At 43.8% G+C, this 18,451-nt stretch overlaps 1 protein-coding gene across 2 annotated transcripts in view; it reads right to left on the bottom strand.

Moving 5' to 3' along the window:
* The window catches only part of LOC142942456 (uncharacterized), a 22,251-nt gene continuing 3,800 nt past the window's right edge, over positions 1–18,451 (bottom strand). The window contains exons 2-23 of one of the 2 annotated variants that reach the window (XM_076084784.1): positions 18,353–18,412; positions 17,985–18,108; positions 17,798–17,900; positions 14,893–15,006; positions 14,698–14,814; positions 12,661–12,821; positions 11,211–11,357; positions 10,014–10,116; positions 9,522–9,650; positions 8,764–8,946; positions 8,212–8,453; positions 7,131–8,018; positions 6,438–6,534; positions 6,194–6,301; positions 4,615–6,000; positions 4,148–4,270; positions 3,895–4,023; positions 3,551–3,743; positions 3,176–3,300; positions 2,649–2,833; positions 2,093–2,226; positions 1–1,967 (exon numbers count right to left, since the gene is read on the bottom strand). In XM_076084784.1, coding sequence (XP_075940899.1) covers positions 1,735–1,967; positions 2,093–2,226; positions 2,649–2,833; positions 3,176–3,300; positions 3,551–3,743; positions 3,895–4,023; positions 4,148–4,270; positions 4,615–6,000; positions 6,194–6,301; positions 6,438–6,534; positions 7,131–8,018; positions 8,212–8,453; positions 8,764–8,946; positions 9,522–9,650; positions 10,014–10,116; positions 11,211–11,357; positions 12,661–12,821; positions 14,698–14,814; positions 14,893–15,006; positions 17,798–17,900; positions 17,985–18,108; positions 18,353–18,412 — 5,084 coding nt within the window. In that variant the 3' untranslated portion in view covers positions 1–1,734. Of the gene's footprint in view, positions 1,968–2,092; positions 2,227–2,648; positions 2,834–3,175; positions 3,301–3,550; positions 3,744–3,894; positions 4,024–4,147; positions 4,271–4,614; positions 6,001–6,184; positions 6,302–6,437; positions 6,535–7,130; positions 8,019–8,211; positions 8,454–8,763; positions 8,947–9,521; positions 9,651–10,013; positions 10,117–11,210; positions 11,358–12,660; positions 12,822–14,697; positions 14,815–14,892; positions 15,007–17,797; positions 17,901–17,984; positions 18,109–18,352; positions 18,413–18,451 lie in introns of both variants that reach the window. The other variant, XM_076084783.1, reaches the window with a different exon arrangement.

Raw genomic sequence — 18,451 nt, forward strand, 5'->3', positions numbered from 1 at the left:
TGAGGATTAAAATATTTATTATAAAAACAGACATGACATAAATATCATGGTTTGGGTGAAACATTGCTAGATTCAGTTCAGACTGTTACAGTACGTTTAGGAGGAGGAGGCCCAGAGACCCAGAAAACAAGGCACACTGAGCAGTTCAGAGAATTGTGTAGAGGCAGAAGTAGAGATCCCGGTCACATTTCATGCCGATTTCCACTTAAGAGCTGAACTTAAGATCACATGATAAACCCCATGCCTTTAGGGAGGCACTTCACAAAAAGCCAAAAGAAAAACATGCACCTAAAGGAGGACATGCAACAAAATAAACAGCATGCAAAACAGAGCAACATTCAAACTAATTAGATTAAATATAAATATACAGGGTTGGCAAAGTGGGTTTTCAGAATCAATAGTATTGAGATAACTGCAGCACTTTTGGCACAATTGGAACGCCTTTCAATAACGTCAACACTACTGTGCAAGTGTCAAAAACAGACAATGTTCTCAGATCAGAAAAATAAAAAAATGAATTAGTGGCAAGACACTGCACTCAAATAGAAAATAAAGAACTTCAACTTCAGAAAATAGACAAAATGTACCAACAGTAGCATTGAACATCACCTGCTTATTCAACAGACTGAAAGGCAGTACCAGACCAATACTTCACATCGTTCTCCATGGACTTGTTCTTCATCATTACCAGCTGCACACTAACCTTCCCAAAACCAAAAGTTCACTCAAGTGGAGGATCAACATGTTTACGAACCATTAGCGACACACGACTCGGCTGTTTTTGAGAACACAAGAATACACATTTTCTCCTCTCCAGTTCACATTACTGCAGCAACAGCAAACATTCAGGTAGAATCATATTTTTGCTTTTGGATATTTCATGAGTATTGGGGCCACTGAGAGGAAAAATTAGAGTTATATACAAAAGAGATTGAGAATAAAAAAAGGTGCAAGTTTGCAAAAAAAAGAAGAAATTAAAATGAGTCCTGAGAAAACCAAATCACAAAACATTCTGTAAGGAAATAAAAGAAATTCTACAAGAATGTGAAAAATAGTTATATTTTGAGAGGAAAATTATTGAAATATGACATGTTTTTATTAATATTTTTCCTAACAGTGGCACTAATCCATCAAAACTATCATTTAATGCTGCTATAATAAAAACTAAACCATAGCTGTGAACACTGCACAGATCCAAACTTCAACATGAATGCAACTTTCACCATGTCGATCACATAAAAAAAACTAATTTACTTTAAATCGTTGTATAAATACACATCGTAATTTGATATTAGATTATATATAATTTGGAGTCTCTTTATGGGCTCAATCTAGAAACAAAGTTGACAGACGTCGATTAAAGGCCAGCTTCAAATCTAGTCCCTTAAACCACGAACATGCGCTTAAATTCTCGAGACAGAAATACTTTCCCGAAATGGGAAACTTATGACACATTAGAAAAAAGGTTCTTGAGGAACGACGACATCGACTGACAGGAATTTCATGGACGTAAACATTACTTTCATCCGTGCCATGTTGGTGGACCTCAGTAGATAAGACTCACTGATGACGAGGGTTAAACTGACTCCACAGAAAACTCAATCCATAAAGAGACTAATACATAAAAGGGCTTATAATGGCTCATACCAATCCATGGCTCTGTATTATATACACATACATATATATTGCACTTGTGGAAATAACATTAAGTGGTACGTTACACGGCGGTCCGTCTCAGAAGCACTTCCTGAAGACGATCTGCGGCCCGTGCTCCTCGTATTCTTCCTGACAGATCCAGGCGGCGCTGAAGGTGGGCAGGTTGGCGAGCACCGCTCCGCCGCTCCACACCGAGAAGTCTCTGTCCTCGGGGCTGGTGACGCGAACGCTCTTCCCCATGTCGGCGGGAAGCAGTCCTTTGATTTCAGCCTGGAGCCGCTCGGGCAGGCCCGGCAGCAGAGTGTTCCCGCCTTCAGCAAGAGACAGAAAGAAAATGTTATTCCAGTCAGTAGAAGTTATCTGGAAAGATGCGTTTTTGAGTTCATCTTTGAGCCCTTCTGACTATTGTGTAACACCGTAACAAAACAACGGTTACCTGACAGTACGATATTTCCCAGGAAGCAGCGCCGCAGGTCGATGTCTGAGCTGAGGATGGACTTAAAGATGCTCTCGTGCATCCCGTAATGGTCCCGTCCAATCAGCTCGGGTTTAAAGAGAATCTCAGGGGCCCTGCATGAACGAGGATGTGGTAGACTTCTCTTATAAACAGCCTACGTAAATAGGTCTATTTGACTCTAAATGGACCATAATGTACTAAATGAACATCACGCTGTATTGAAGAAGACTTGAAACTAGAGATTGAGACCATAAACTCATGTTTACAATGTTTACTGAGGTGATAAATCAAGAGAGAAGTAGAGTCATTTTCTCATAGACTTCTATACAACCAGAGGAGTCGCCCCCTGGTGGACATTAGAGAGATTTTAAGACACTTCGGCTTCATTCGGCAGAACTGCCTGGTCGTTTCCCATCCTAACAGCTAATGAGATGTCAAAACAAAGAAAGAACAAAGTTCTCACATGTCCAGTGTTAATATTGATTTCCTTTAGGACCCCAGTCAGTGAAGCAGGACACGATGTGCAGACAGTTACCTGAACCTCTCCGGGCCGAGTGTGACGATCTGTCCGTCTGGCATGGTGTAATGCATCTCTCTGCAGGACCCGCGACTCAGCTCGGCTTCATAGTCGACGGCCACACAGCAGCAGCTCTCCTTCATCTCCCTCACTATCTCTATCTCCGCCGTGGTGCGCATGCACACCCCTTGTTCCTGCAGAAGCTTTCAGCACAGGCACACCAATAATGGTCACTCGTACAGTTCAGTGCACCACACAGCAACAGAACATGTCATGAATATCCTTACACGAGTGACTTGAATTCACTTAATTTGCTCCCGTGAAGGATTACCTACTTATTTAAGATAGATTGCTTTTCACGTAAAAGCATTCTCAGATTAGTTATTAGTTTGTTGTCGTGATTATTAATGCAATATTTAGTTATCGAAGCACGACCCAAGACGGTCTCGTCTAAGCCCCGGAGGTCCACTCTCTGCACCCGTTAGATGAGTCATCCATCGACATCACTGACCATAAATTGTGTAACAAACAAAGCGAGTGAATACCTTTTTCAGATGCATTGTAACGTCGGCACCAGCCAGAGGGAAGCGCTGCACGGCATGAGGTAGACAGTATCCCTCAAACACAGGCACACTGTGGCTCACTCCGTCTCCAGAGTCAAACACCACACCTTCAACGAAAACAAAAAGAGTTCATGAAAAGAAATCCTCATTCTCTTTTTGATCCGAGGAGGAAAATAAGGCTTTAAAACAGCTGTTTAAACATGCCAAGAGGAGACTGAAGTCCAAGACAGTATTAAGTCCTCCTCATGAAATCACACATTAGTAATTGATGGATTATTAAGTATTCATCCAGGCAAATCTATCCAACATAATGCATAAGAGAAATGCATAAATAGACGCGTCAATTAGCCAAATTACCAGTCGATCTCCCTGCAGCGTAAAGTGCCAGCACCGCCTGCATGGCCACGTAGGTGAAGGGAACATTGAAACACTCGAACATGATCTCCACCATGCGCTGACGGTTCTGCAAGGGGTTCATGGCCGCCTCGGTCAGCAGGACAGGGTGATCTTCTGGCTCCACGCCGAGCTGCTGGAACGTGTGATGCCAAATCTTAAAAAAACAAAAAAAAAAAAAAAAACAGTTAAGAAAGTCCAGGTCACAAACCCATTCATCCTGGTCCTCCAGATGCCAATCCAAGCATCCTCGTCATAGAAACACTCAGTGATCTGATATCAGGCATGGGCATCGCTACTCTCGCTACCTTTTCCATTTCATCCCAGTTACGAATGATCCCGTTCTTAATGGGATGCTTCAGAGCCAGGACCCCTCTCATGTGTTGCGCTTCATGTCCAATGTAGATCTCCCTTTCAAGGTTGCCATTCATTATCTCCTGCAAAAAGACAAAACCATTGATCATAAAAAGGCTGGCTTGAGTCAAAGCCACATCACTATTAGAATGCATTCTCTCTTTTACAGAGAATAGAAGAAGAAATACTTTAAGTAAATGCCCTTACCTCATATTTTGGCATTCCAATAATTGTTGGGAATATAATGTTTGGGAGGTCTTGATCTGCAAATCCTGCTTTCATCAAACCAGACCCCGTATCCAGGACTATGGGGGTCTTGAAATATGTCATCTGCAATCACATTAAGAAAAATATCCATCTGCATCAAATGAACAATAAAGCTGACGGTGCTCTGCAATGTTCGGTCATTTTTCCTTTATGCACAATCTGGTTCTTAACAGTCTTAATCACTTTAAACTGCTGGCAGCATGGAGGGAGTCTAATCTGCTAAATTACAACAATTATAACAAGTGAGGGAGGTGTGTGGAGCCAACAGTCCTCTGTAGCTAAAAACTGTAAAGGAAGCACACTTTAGCGGTCCAATCAAATGTCAAGGATTAAATTCGTCCAGTCTTTATGCTAAGCTAACCACGTTAAAAAGTGGCCACCCTGCAGTATTACAGTAGATGGTGTACCTCTCTCATGTCGATATTAAGCTGGGCCTGAATCCCAGGTGACCTAGAGCCTGACATCCTCATGGCCTCGGAGCTCTGAACACCATCAGCAAAGCCTTCATCCCGCTCATCTCTTCCACCGGGGTCAAACTCCAGAGGCCGGTCAGGAGGCAGCTGGGGCGCCGACTGGTCATCTGTAGCAGACAGAGTCTGGACTTCCTCTTCTGGGTGCAAATCTGTTGCTAGCAAACACTCGGGTACTTCTGATGCATCCTCTTCACCTTGAGTGGTTACTTCAGACAAGTAGTCTAATGGAACATTGCATTTTCCTGTGAGCACATGGTGGTTGTTGTTATTGTTGCTGCTGCTGTGTTCCTTCACATCTGGATTGACAAGAAAGTTGTGACCGATGGCTGGAGCTGCATTCTCAAGCAGTGCATCGAGTTGCACAAGACCGGGATCTTGAGCGACGGAGGGCCGAGCTGGATCCTGCAGCTCCGTGTAAGGAGGAGGTTCGTGTTCAGCGAGGTTGTCGTGGTTCACAGGAAGTGGAGCCCTTCTTGGCTCGGGCACAGGAGGACGGTGAGATTTCCCACCTGGGTCAAATGCACCAACATCTGGCTTCATTCCAGAAGGTAAAGATGCATCTTCACGAGATTTGTCTAATTTGTTTCCGTAGATACGTTCCTCTTCAGGAGTTTCTTTCAAATCAGAGGTGGCTTTATTAAACGCTAACGAGCAATCATCTTGACATTGGGAATCTGGAGGTTGAACCAAGTCTTGTGGCGTAGCCTCTTCGTCAACATCGGGACCCGACCCCGCTTGAACGTCTTCAGTTTGACATGTTTCCTGAGAATCATTCTGGACCGAAGGTGTTGAACTCTGTGATCTACAGCTACCTGATAAAAGCTCATCACAGAGGGCTCGGTCTTCCTTATTCTCACTTCTAGCCTTCTCCATCACAGAACATTTTACAACCTTTCTAGCTTTGTCCTTATGCTTCTTCGCCTTACGTTCTTTGTCCAAACTCTTCTCGAGCTTCTCCACCTCCCTTTTCTCCTTTTCCAGTTGTAGCTGAAAAGCCTCCCTCTCTTTGCTCGTACTTGACGGCCTGTTTGTATCCGGAGGTTCGCCCACAGAGAGTTCCTCTTCGGGGTTTTCTTCGCAGATTCGGAGCTCCTGGATCTTCAGGTTCTCCTCCATGATCAGCTCCTCCAGGATGTGGACTTTCCTCAGCTCCGTCAGCAGGTCCGGCCTGCTGTGAAATGCTCCCGTGGCCGCTTCAGAAGCCTTAGCGTCGCTTGCAGATCCAGCTGATCCGGGCTCACCGATGTGGTCGGACTCTGCAGGTTCAAGGTAATCCTCGAGGCCAAGAACACCGGCTTCAGCCAGCTCACTAGACGACATCTTTAAAAAATGAGCACAAGCAGGTGAAGCATTAGGAATGCAGGTTTGCGCTGGCTGTATAAACAGTTCAGTGATGCATCACTTTGTCCAGTACTTTGATCTCTAGGAAATGTAGTGAAGTTCATACAAGGTTTTAGGAAAAGGAAAGTGCTGAACCCAGCTGATAAAATCCATTAACACAAACCAAGCGTACCACACCGAGCTGGTCCTCACTGTCCCAGTGCGGCCACTGACGGTGCCCGTCCTCCGACCTCAGCAGGGCGTCCAGCACCGCCTCCTGAGCCAGAACTTTTTCTTCTTTCTGAGGAGGAAGACATTTCAAAGGGCTGTTTTAACTTGTGAAGGGCATCGGATGTTAATATTTGACAATTCACATGATTGCAGCCCTAAAATGGCAGCAATCATCCGCTCTTTTACTCAAACGGTGCATCTCCTACCTCTAGTATTTCATCAGCCCTGTCCAGGATCTTCTCCACCGCCCTCAAATCCTGCTGCTCCTTCACATCCCAGTCATTTAGGGAGATATCGACCTCACTGAGGGGAAAAAATAAAAAGCAGGAGAAGTGCCATTGTTAGAGTTTGATTGTGACAGTAAGTCAGCACTATCAAATATATATTTAATGTTTTAAGCACACATCTATGAAATCAGTATAACAGAACTAGTGTTAATGTAGTATGATTTAACATGTAACCCGTTTGTTTTAATGTTTAACTTATTAAAGAATTTAAGTTTTTTAAATCCACTCTGGAAACTCCTGAAAATATTGGTGTCAGGAAAACATGCCTGAGCAGGAAAGTTTGGGAATTCTCCCGAGACCCCATTAGAAACATTAGACTTGGGTGGGACCATAAAAACATTACACCATTATTTCCAGGGCAACAAAGGAGGAGTTTAGAACATGAGGTGAAGCATTAACCCCAGACGGAGGAAATATACAAGACCGTGTTCAGAGCAGGGAGATCAGTTCTTTGTTTAAAGAATAAACTCTAGTGCATCGAACTCTGACCGCGTCCAGGGATTTCTTGGAACATTTTCGGGATTCCAATAGCAGCATAATAAGAAAACAATTTTTTGAAGGAGTGACAGGCTGAGCCAGACTGATTTAATATTCTATAAACCGATGCGTTACCCGTCCACAGCATCGTCGTTCTGGTCGTGGAGGTCATACGAGTCCCAGAGGAGAGTGGGAATCCCCTCGGTGGTGCAGATGGACTTGTCTCGTCCATCTGTAATCGTGCTGGAGAGGAGGTGGCGAACGGGACTCAGTTCAGGATCCTCCACACTGCTTTGCGAGTGCATCGTCCAGTGGCCGCTCTGCGGGCCTCTGGGCCGCGTGCCGCTCACAACCTCCGTCTGTGTGGGCTGATCTCGAGACCTGTCGGACTGGTCGGCGCTGGTGCGGGGGTCGGAGGGATTATGGGATGGCAGCTCTCTCTTCTGCGGCGTTGGGTTCTGCGTGATGGTGACCGTGTACGAGTTTTCCAGATCCTCTACCGGCAAGCTAAGCCAAGGATTGTTGGGCAGCGCTACCGAGCGCTTCACTTTGATCTCCAGGTTGAGGGAATCCACGGTGACTTTCGGGACGATCTGGATGCTGGCCCCGGAGGAGCTCCCCACGGAGCCAACGTCCTCACAATCTGAAACACTGAAGGTAATGTCTTTGTGGATTTGAGGCTGGCTCACGGCTCCTTCCCTGCCCCCCCACACTTCCGTCTGGCTGCTCGCGGCTCCATCGAAGCCCGAGTCGAATGAGCTGAAGGACGGGGGTTTGCCCTCAGCTGACACCACCGCAGAAACCGCAGTCGCGGACGTTACTAGAAGACGGGCCTCTTCCGTACCACTTTCACATTTACCGACGTCCTGAACATCTTTAGTCGCTCCGTTGGTAGCGCCGTCAGCGGAGGAATGGTTTACACGGCCGCTCCGCAACAGCTCGTACTGCCACTGTAAGGCCAGCTGGAGGTGACCGACAGCCACAGGTCCCGAACTCATCATCAGTTTCCTCAGGGTCAAGCACCTGATCAATAAAAAAAAGATAACATTTAAAAAAAGACCATAAAACTGGTCGTGAAACAGTACCAGAAAAAAATGTCGTGGTGTGGATGTGTGTCAACAATGTTTCTGCTCCGCCAATTGTTGCAGTTTATATCCACGTCCGGCCAAAATCTAACGTGACATTAAACGCCATGCTCGCTCTCTCTCTCTCTCACCGATGAGACATCTGCTTGCCCGCCTCCTGGACCTCATCATCCAGAATGGCTTTAGACAGATGGCCCAGATGAACCAGCTCCTCCGTATCTGGAGGGGGATTCTTCTTCAGGAAAGTGGACATCTTGTACCTCCACGCAGGGATCGTCCCCCAGCTCCTCCTCTGAACACCGTCTCCACCGACTCCGGACAGCAGCAGCTGGAGGATGTTCTCACAGAGGACCAGACGGTACCAGCTGTTGGCCTGGAAGAGGAGCACAGTTTGGGGTAGTTTAGGGGCAACACTTTAACTTACAAGGGTTTGTATTTGTCATTGTACGACAGGGTTGCACAACGAAATGTAGATGGTAGTCCCAATTTGCAAACAAAAAAACCGATGTTATAGATGGAGGGTGGATGAAGGAGTCATATTCAATGAAATGTTTCCCTTGCTTTTAAAAGGTATGATGAAAATGACGAATTATTAAAATGGTTGATTATTTTCTGACAGTCAACCAATCTTTTCAGATACAGACATGACTACTTTTAAAAGTCCTGAAAGGCTGAGAACTTGCCTTGTTGTAGTGATGGTGGTAGCTGGAAACTGCTCTGAGGGTTTGGAGGATGAAGTTCACAGCGGAGCGGAGCTTCTCCTTCAGCCGCTCCACATCCAGAACCCAGCGCTCCCTGGTCTGACCGTCATACAGCAGGATCTCCGATACCGTCTGGATCACATCTTCAGCACAGAGAATGAGTGCCTGGTGGGGGAGGAGGGTTGGAGTTATTTGAAGAGAACATTACTTAACAATAAAGGAACTCATAGGGAATATGACAGTGTGAGAATGGATGCATGACTGATATTAGACATCTAATCAGGAAGAAGACTGAAGATACTACAAGGAACTTTAATTTTGTGTTGATTCTGGCGGTCCCTGTGGACAACAGTGGTACTGTTGCCATCAGCACCAGAGTCCCTTTAAAAAAAAAAACATCTAATTTAACTGCCGCAAGGTCTGACAGTCTGCCCGCTCCGTCCTGGTTCCTCCCGTGCCTCCCTTCCCTCCAGCGGGCCCAGCAATACGGCCTTGTCCTGCTGGAGTCTGAGCTGAATAAGTTTCTGGTGAACTTGATGACGCGGGGGATCGGTCCCAATGTTAAGCAGTAAGAATATCCACCACCACTGTATAGAAATAGCCAGTTTGCTTTTGCAGGTCATATAGAGGCATCACTGTGAAATTGAGGCCAGTTAAAAGATCCTTGTAGAAACTTTCAGAATCTAAACTGTGAAAATCTGAACCACAATACAGTCTGATTGAGGCTGGGATTACAGTACCATGGCAGGCGTGTGAACGGACGCCTGAAACTCGGAAACCAACATCACGGCCTCTGCAGCATCCTTGGCAATCTCTATTTTGTAAGGCTGGAGTTTCTCTTGAAGGAGAGTTTTGATCTGCTCTGTGATCTGGAAACGGAAGGAAACACGTTTTGGTTCATAGAGGTAGTCTGACATTTAAAACCACAGCTACGTACTTTGCTTTAAGTACAATCACTATACTCAGAGTGTAGGAAAACAAATGTGTCTTTCTGGAGAAAATGAACAGCCGACTCCTTAAGAGCGTCTTTCAATACCAGCGAACACGGCGAAGATCGCCAAACTCGAGGCTTCAAAACGTCAGTCCACAAACCAATGAGTGACGTCATGATGACTAAGTCCACTTCTAATATATGTTCACTCTGACAGCATTCACACCGGTCCGAATGAACCACACCAAAAAAGGAGGCAAATGCGCCACAGTTGGTTTAAAGTGTGAAAGCACAGACTCACCTGCAGAACGTCCTCTCGCAGCTGGAACACCTGTAACTGGAGACGGGCCTTAGAGAAGGCCTGCTGCCACAGCAGCTCCACTTTCTCCACAGCAGCAGTTATCCTGTAAAATACAAAAAGACATCTTCAATTCATATTTATTACCTTCATATCTACGCCAGTTTGCAGCCCACTAAAACACATTACTACCTAAATAAATGCACCCTGAAAGGCATTTATTAAAAAGGGAAACATGTATCCCAGAGATCCTTGTTACATGAATGAAACTGTAAAAACTAGAAAGCATGAAAGAGCTTTTAGACAAACACTAAGTTTCCAGAGCAAACTGTTGTGATTTGGGGCCATAGAAATACTAGAATTGTGGTTGTATGCCTCAGCAAACCAGTCAAGTACAGTTTCCATTCATGTCATCACTTCAGACATGCGTGAAATGCTAAAAAAAGAGAATTTATTTGATCATTTATTTTACAAAAACTGGCACACAATAGAATCTATTTACACAACATTTTTCCACAAGTGTAACCAATGTTAGGAAAAAACAAATGGAGGCTCCATGTGCTATATATTAAGCTATTCACATGTTTACAAGCTCTACTTACAGCCTCTCCTCTCTGCTCAGTGAAAGTTTGACAGAATTTTTGTCACATGACTGTTGGTCTCAGCCGAATCAAACATGGCTTCCTAGTTGCGCTGAGGAGCTCAGAATTTAATCTTTTTGACAGGATCCGTTTAGCGTCAACGGTTTATTTTGGAGGAAAATTCTAAATGAGACATGATGATGAAATATCACAACTTTAAGCTTAGTTTCGGTTGCTTTTTCTGACTGAAGCGTTCCTAACACATGATGTGTTCAAGGACCTTCGGAAAGATGATAATCTGACGATTATCACAGTTCTCAGAGCTCTTGGCTGTGATGAACGGTGTGGTTTTGGCGATTGTTTAAGGAAAAACACGTTTTTTCAATCCCGCCGGCCGGTTTTGGTGTTCAGATGGTTAATTCCTAATTTATTTACCATAAATACATCACGTTACCATGAAGTCTCAGCTATGACTGCTTAGACAAACAAACACTTTTCAGCCAACAGAGACCTTACTAGTGAAACTAATTGTTGCTTTGGCTGTTGAGCAACATAGGGTTGCGACATTGTATGGTATGCGTGGGAAGCGTTGTTATGGAGGAGTAACTGCCTGCAGTACCTGCTGTGGTTCTGCAGCATGTCGAAGGCGGTGTGGGTGAAGAGGGCCGTGCCGGCCATCGCCTGGTAGCACGGCTCCGTCTCCGGGTAGCGCAGCTTCTCCACAACACTCTCACAGTGCGTCAGCAGTTCATCCAGCCCCAGCTCCCTGAATACCAAACACATGCATCCAGATGTGAACACGGGTTAGTTTGAAGATGGTGTAGAGGGTAAAAGAAAATATCTCAAACAATGAAGCATTTGTTGTTTTTGGTAATGTAACCTAAACAATGGCGCACTGTGTTGGCAGCGTGGAAAACTAGCTACACTTAGAAATAATATTTATTTTTTTTTACAATCAACACTTAAAATGATGAAGGCACTTGGGCTTATCACTGTCGGATCAAAACTTTTTAATGGACTTAATGAACTAACAGTCGATACGAGCACAGCAGTTTAATCAGCTTTTGACTGGTTAATCCCCCTCGCCTGCGTGTTCATATAGAGTGCCACAAATATAGAGATTTTAAAAGATCGCTTCCAGAACAGGTTTTCACGATCAGCAGATGGATCTGTTAGCAGTTTAGCTTTTGAAATCATGCTAAAAATCACACATCCGCTTACATAAAATTCTGTAGTCGGTTTGTTTGCTTTCACACCACAAACAAACTGCACCTTGTGACCGAGATTTCAGGCAATCTCGGTTTGGTTGTTTGAGCCTTACGAGGGTTCGATTAAGAGCTTTCACACCAGCCCAAACATACCGCACTAACAAACCTGTTTTAACCAAACAGGTTAGGTGTGGAAGCACCCTATGAGTCATTTTCAGTGAACATGGCTGCTAACTTTAAAAGGAAGTTGTGTTTTGTGTTTGAGATTCAAGTTCCCAATATGTTCACATACAAGCAGTTAAACCCCTGAGAACACTGCTGCTCCAAAACAGATAACAAGGTGAGTTCCAATACCCAGACTACCATACTATTTAGTATGCCAGGATTATCTTTTTTAGGATGTCCCAACACACAATATGTCAAATGCAGAATGACAAAAATGTGACCAGGATGTTCTGCATCCTGGTCACATTTTGCAGTATGCAAACCAACATGCTTTTCTGGCTATTCTGATATTTGAGCAAAAGTTCAATGTCCCATGTTATGAGAACGTAGTATGTCCCAATTGAATGAATACTGCATGCAACAGTACGCACTTTGTAAGGGTCGCTGTAGTATGTACTAAACCTAAAAAGAAAAGTATTCCATTTGGAATGCAGTAAATCACTCATCGATATTTGCATTTTAAGTGTTTTACCTTCACAAAGCTGAAATACAAATAAGGAAACTATCCCTGGAGATCATCAAATAGATCAGCACCTTATTTGAGATAAAGCTGGGTGAAGTGGTGGTTATCCTGCATTGTCAGACTGAACCAACGTTGGCCTATGGGAGGAGTAGAGAAACAGTAGTGAGCCGAACCTCCTGAGCTGCTGGAACTTTGCTTCGTTGGTGGAGCAGAAGTGTCGGAGCTCGCTGAAGGTGGAGGGCGGCGGCAGCCTGGACAGAGCCTGCAGGGTGGAGATGCACGAGGGCAGCCGCTGGACCACAGACAGGAACTCCTGAACAAACTCATCGATCTCCTGCAAGGAGGAGCAGCACCGGGACAAGAGTCAATGTCAAAATGCAAAGACGGGTGATGCCCAGTTTTCACGGTGGACTTCGTATTTACATCATGGTGCTCAAAGTTGATGGACAATGTCTTTTTTTCTCATGTTTAATTTTTAATGTGACAATGACTGACATATTATCTGCCCAGAGAATTGTTTTTGTTGCTGCCGTTTACATTCCTCATGATACAAATTTAAAAACAAACGCACTACAGGAATGTACTACTGTGTTTGTTTTGTATATCATGCGTCTGTTGTGTCACAGATGAGCTACAGATGAATTTTGTTGTGCATCCCTGTGTTGCAGAATGAATAAATGATCCTTGAATCCTAATGTATTACTAATGATTTTATGATAAAACAAGCAAGTTTGCTCTGATTTATGTGCAACAGAAGTTGCTGTAACCACTCAACCTACATGTAGTGGAGATGATGTAGTTGCATCCTAAAATGGTCTCCTATAGGACGAGAGCTGCCATGGTTAATGAATACTGTCATCATGGCAAAATGCCCGAGATGAACATGTATGAATGTAATGGGAAGAGGGGGGGGGGGGGGGGGGGGGGCGCTCCTTTCACTTGCTAATAAGGTCACGATGCATTTGCTCAAGCTTCACCAAGGTAACACGACAATAGACGCCGGCCGCTTGGACGGATCTCATGAATGGATTCACACATGAAAACATCTCCTGACCGAGCGAGCCCGAGAACGCTCTCCATCACAAAGCAGCACTAGTCGGAATAAATATTTTGGCTGCGGCGTCGTAAACAGGTTGGTTTGTGAGCCACTTCAGACGTCAGCGGAACAACGGAGTGTGTATTTGTGTGTGAACACAAACCGCTGCCGGGGACAGCAGCACAATGTTACTTTGTGTTAAACCGTCTGACTGATCACAAGACCGATTCATAAGACTTGCTTTGATTCACTCAGATACCCGAACACGCGTTTCACAACCAGAACGGAGAGATGCTAATTTACTGCATGCATTTACTGAATAATATCATCATCTGTGTTATGAACATAATGTAGGGTGTTTGTGCCAAGTTAATACAGAATAAGGATGCAGATACCACAGTTTTGATCTTTTACACATGCAGGATTATTCTTATCCTGCAGATCTCAATTTTTCCCCGACAGATTTGCTCGTATGAACCCTCTTTAACTGCACAAGCTTGTTTTAAAAAGGGCTTTTTTAACATCGATGAGTTACTGTGCGAGGCGTGATTGCTAAATATGGCTACTTGTTCGGCTCCGTTTGTAGTCAAGATTTTTTTTTTTTTTTTAAACTGTCTCCCAAGAGTAAAGAGAAGAACTTCAGAACTTTGTCTTATTTCTGCAACATAAATAAAAACCTCTTCAATCAAATTAAGGGCGATCAGTAAGAGTCCTACATCGAAGTCAAAAAATAACTTACGCATGTCTTTTAATTAATTTCTTTAAAGATAGTCATAATTTTTAAATCTTTGACCCCTTAAGACAGCCGCATTGTTACCGTCTGATACTTGATTTGCTACACGTTTTCTATGGAGAACACCTCCCAAAATCATGTATAGATAAATCAATATGCCATTAAATGTACCACAAAAACAAATTTAAGCATTAATCAGTGAAAAGAAATGTGACAAATTGATATTTCTGTTTTAAATTGATTGACTTACGTTTGTATTAATTCACATATTTATCTACTCATCTCATTTTCCCTTTTCATTAACTTTGTTGAAAAAATGTATGCATTATTAAATGTATTAATTAATTTATGCATTCATTTTCCTTAAAAGCATTTCTGCTTCATTATGCAAATGAGGGGGCTTTTCCGCCTACTGGTCGATGAACAGAGTGCAAAGATTACCTTGATGAAGGCCACCCAGCTCTGGTGACAGTAAACCAGGTAGCCGCCCAACGATGCCGTGAGCTGGCTTCGGTCAATGTAGTTGGAGAGCTCTGGGATTTCTTTAAGAAGCACTTTCTGCAACAGAGAAGAGAGCGGCGTTACGTCCTGAAGTCAACAAACCACAAAGAGTACAGTGTGCGTCGTTTCACTCACCTTGAAAGAGGCCATGAGAGACTTTGACGGAGCCAGGAGTTTCAGCAACAGCTTGACAGCTTCCTTCTTTTTGGGCTGAATTATGTACACACTGTGGACGGTCCGCTTGTGCCGCTAGAAAAGAAAGCCACAGTTTGTGATGCTCAAAAAAAAATCCCTTAACATTTCCTTTTGTAATGATGTTAATTGGAAAAGAGAAAGTTTGTGGGTCAGTGGGCCCCACGAGAGCTGCAATTCCAACCATGGTCTAAGTAATCACGTAGTCGTCGTGACGTCACCCATTGGTTTGTGGACTCCCGTTTTGAAGCCTCAAGTTCGGCTTTTTGGCCGTCTCCATCTTGGTTTTTTGCAACCAATGAACAGGAAGTGACCGTATTTGGACTGCGGAGGAGTGACGTAGAGACGCCGTATATACACGACTCTGGTAGAGACGCCGTATATACACGACTCTGGTAGAGACCTGTCAATCACTGTGTAGCCCCGCCCTAAAGCATCCCCTGCTTTATGGTCTGTTTGACTCTAAATGGACCATAAGTTACTAAATGAACATCATGCTGTATTGAAGAAGACTTGAAACTGGAGATTGAGACCATAAACTCATGTTTACAATGTTTACTGAGGTAATAAATCAAGAGAGAAGTAGAGTCATTTTCTCATAGACTTCTATACAACCAGAGGAGTCGCCCCCTGATGGTCACTAGAGAGAATGCAGCTTTAAGGCACTTCAGCATTGGCTTGAGCCGAGGGTTGCCGCCTGGTACAAAAATACAGTAAATAAAATTACCAAAACCTATCGACATTCAGTAGAAAGTGCAACTTTTGGGGCCATTTGTGGTCAGGGGCCTCAGGGCCGCTGCCTCACAGCCCAGCGTGATGGCTGCGTATGTTAGCTTGTTAATCAATCACATCCAGATTGCACGGATCACCACACACAAGACAGAAGGTAATCATAAATCAGGTTTTTTCCCCCCCGAATCCCAGCAGTTTGTTATTACAAAATAAAATGTTTAAACATGTCTGTGTGCATGCTGACATCAGGCCAGCAGCTAAGACCACAGAAACTAGAACACTTTAGTTTCCTTCTCGAGTGGAGGACAGTTGATCTGGGTGAGAAAAGGCAGCAGCCCGACATAAGTGTGCTCATTTAATGTAATTTCACTGAGGCGTTTCTATTAAAAAAAAACAAGCATGTGACCAGCAATGCATGTGACCCCCGCCCCTCTTCTCCACACACAGGATTTCTACTATAACCACCACATGCTTTACACACTTGGTATTGTACTTTGAAGAACAGCTCAGACCACAGCTCTTTGAATCTAGAAAGCAAATGTTGCATAACTTAAACGCTGCAAGAAAGAGCTCCGCTAGTCAAGAGGGCAATCACAAGGTGAGCGCGTCACCGCACCGTGTGCAGAGAGAACCCTCATGCATAATTCATACAGAGCCAACTGCAGAAACACCAAGCTACAGTTTCACAAAAGATCTGTACGTACATGTACAATACTTTCACTTAAATAAAAACAAACACTGGTCTTCCATCTTTTCTGCAGCAGAGAGGAATGCTCTCTTCAGGATGGGACATTCTTCTCGGCCCTAATTCAGTTCTGCAGTTGAAGTTGGACTTTTATCTGCCCTGCCCAGAGGAAATAACATATCAAAAGCTGAAATGAATCCAGCACTGATCCAACAAACGGCAATCTTCAGGAGACCGCTGTTCGTTTCCCACATGAAACAAGCAGTCAGCGTTCATTTATTTGTCACGTAACTTGCGTACTTCAGTAACAGAAGATCACTAACTTAGTATTTTTATTGTCTAAAGCCAACTAAAGTCGTTTACTGTGAAGACAACATTTAGCTCGTTATGGGGCTTTGTGAGTTACGTACATTTTCTCATCATTGAGTGTCTAATCATGCGGCGGATGAATACAATTGCAACAATTCACAAGAAAATATTAATTAAAAAAAAAGGTACTATCATTTTGTACTATTGTTTTCTATCAAAGAAAGAGATTAAAGATTTTTAAAAAATACAACCCGTCCTATTGGAAAACAAGGTGCTCTAAATTTAAATAAGTGTCCAATTCCTGCATTTTTTTTTTTGATGACTAAGGAAACATTTTGGAAAATTCCACGATATTCCGCCTTTAAAAGCAAATGACATTCCACAATCCGTCTTCAGAACAATTGTAATCAAATAACCAACAGGCAGTAAAAAAAAAAAAAAAAAGGAGGTCCTTGAGCGTGCCGCCATGAATGCTCGATTTAGCCTAGGACAGACACGGAGACACACATACGTGACCGATCTCACTATCTCCCGGCGGAGATATGGAAATACTTTGTTAGGCATCAGTAGTGAGTAAATGGGCAGAACATAACTGCTCAATTAGTGCAGCGTATTTAAAATATCCTGAATACGAACACAAGCTGCAGGCCCGTGAGAGACAAGAGGGAGCTGATGCGCGTTTGAAAATCCAGCATTGTTTACATCCATGTTTACTGGCTGATGAGTCTTCGTCCCCATCTTGGCCCCTGTAATCGATTCTAGTGTGTCTGTAGTACCACATCATGTGCATCCTCATGTGTGCACAAGATAACAAGGACGCACTCATGGAGAAAAATGCTTCATAACTGAAACTCCAGAGGGAACCTTTAATCCTAACCGACAGTGGTGCTGTTGGCTCATCATGGATATGTAGTTACTGTGGATGGTCTTGTTTTAGACCGACAATGTCAGGGAATCTTTAGAAAAACACGTTGCACTGTTGCAGCGTGAAGCACACAGGTTATACTACTGCAATCAAGGTTTTTTTATGCATTGATACAGAGGGTTGCTGTGGTATATCCACTCAGCACATATTCTTTATGTGGTTTGTATCGACAGCAGCGTACTCGGCCGGGACAGTACCTCAAGCAGGAGCAGCGTCTCGGCGACGACCCTGGTCGTCGGGAGCGAGGCGTGCCTCAGATCGGCCACCACCGACACCAAATTCTTCTTCTCCTGCTTCTTACTGTGGAGAGAGAACAAATCCATCCATCAGTACATCTCTCACACACAGACACACACTCACAACAAGCCTCACGACTCCACCTACTTGTGCAGACACAGAAAGTAATTTATGAAGTCCACCACTTCTGCTTTGCAGAGTTCTGAGGAGAGTTTGGCTTGTTCGTCTGCAGGGAACACGATCAGAGGGCAGCCATGTTGATCAAACGCACCTGTACAGACAGATAACAAGTTAAGTTGCACTTAATTCAATACAAAAATAAGTCAATCTTGCCAATAAAGCTTAACATTGTTATGTGATTATTGTCAATATTTATCACTTCAATGCAGCGACTCTTAAGGGCTTAAATGAGCCCTATACGTCTTAATTAGCAGTTTTCATCCCTGGCCAAGCTTCATTATAAGCCTCATTACTGTGCATTTAAAACATTTTTAAGTGGAGGATTAAATAGCTACCGGGGAATAACACGGCTGCAGAGTTGAGCACGTGATCAGCAGGCACCGACTCGTGGAAGTCTGAAAAAAAAAAAAAGATTTGTGTGGAAAATGATTATT

The sequence above is a fragment of the Anarhichas minor genome, unplaced genomic scaffold (genome assembly GCF_050575085.1).
Source record: "Anarhichas minor isolate MPS153535 unplaced genomic scaffold, ASM5057508v1 ptg000136l, whole genome shotgun sequence".
NCBI lineage: Eukaryota > Metazoa > Chordata > Actinopteri > Perciformes > Anarhichadidae > Anarhichas > Anarhichas minor.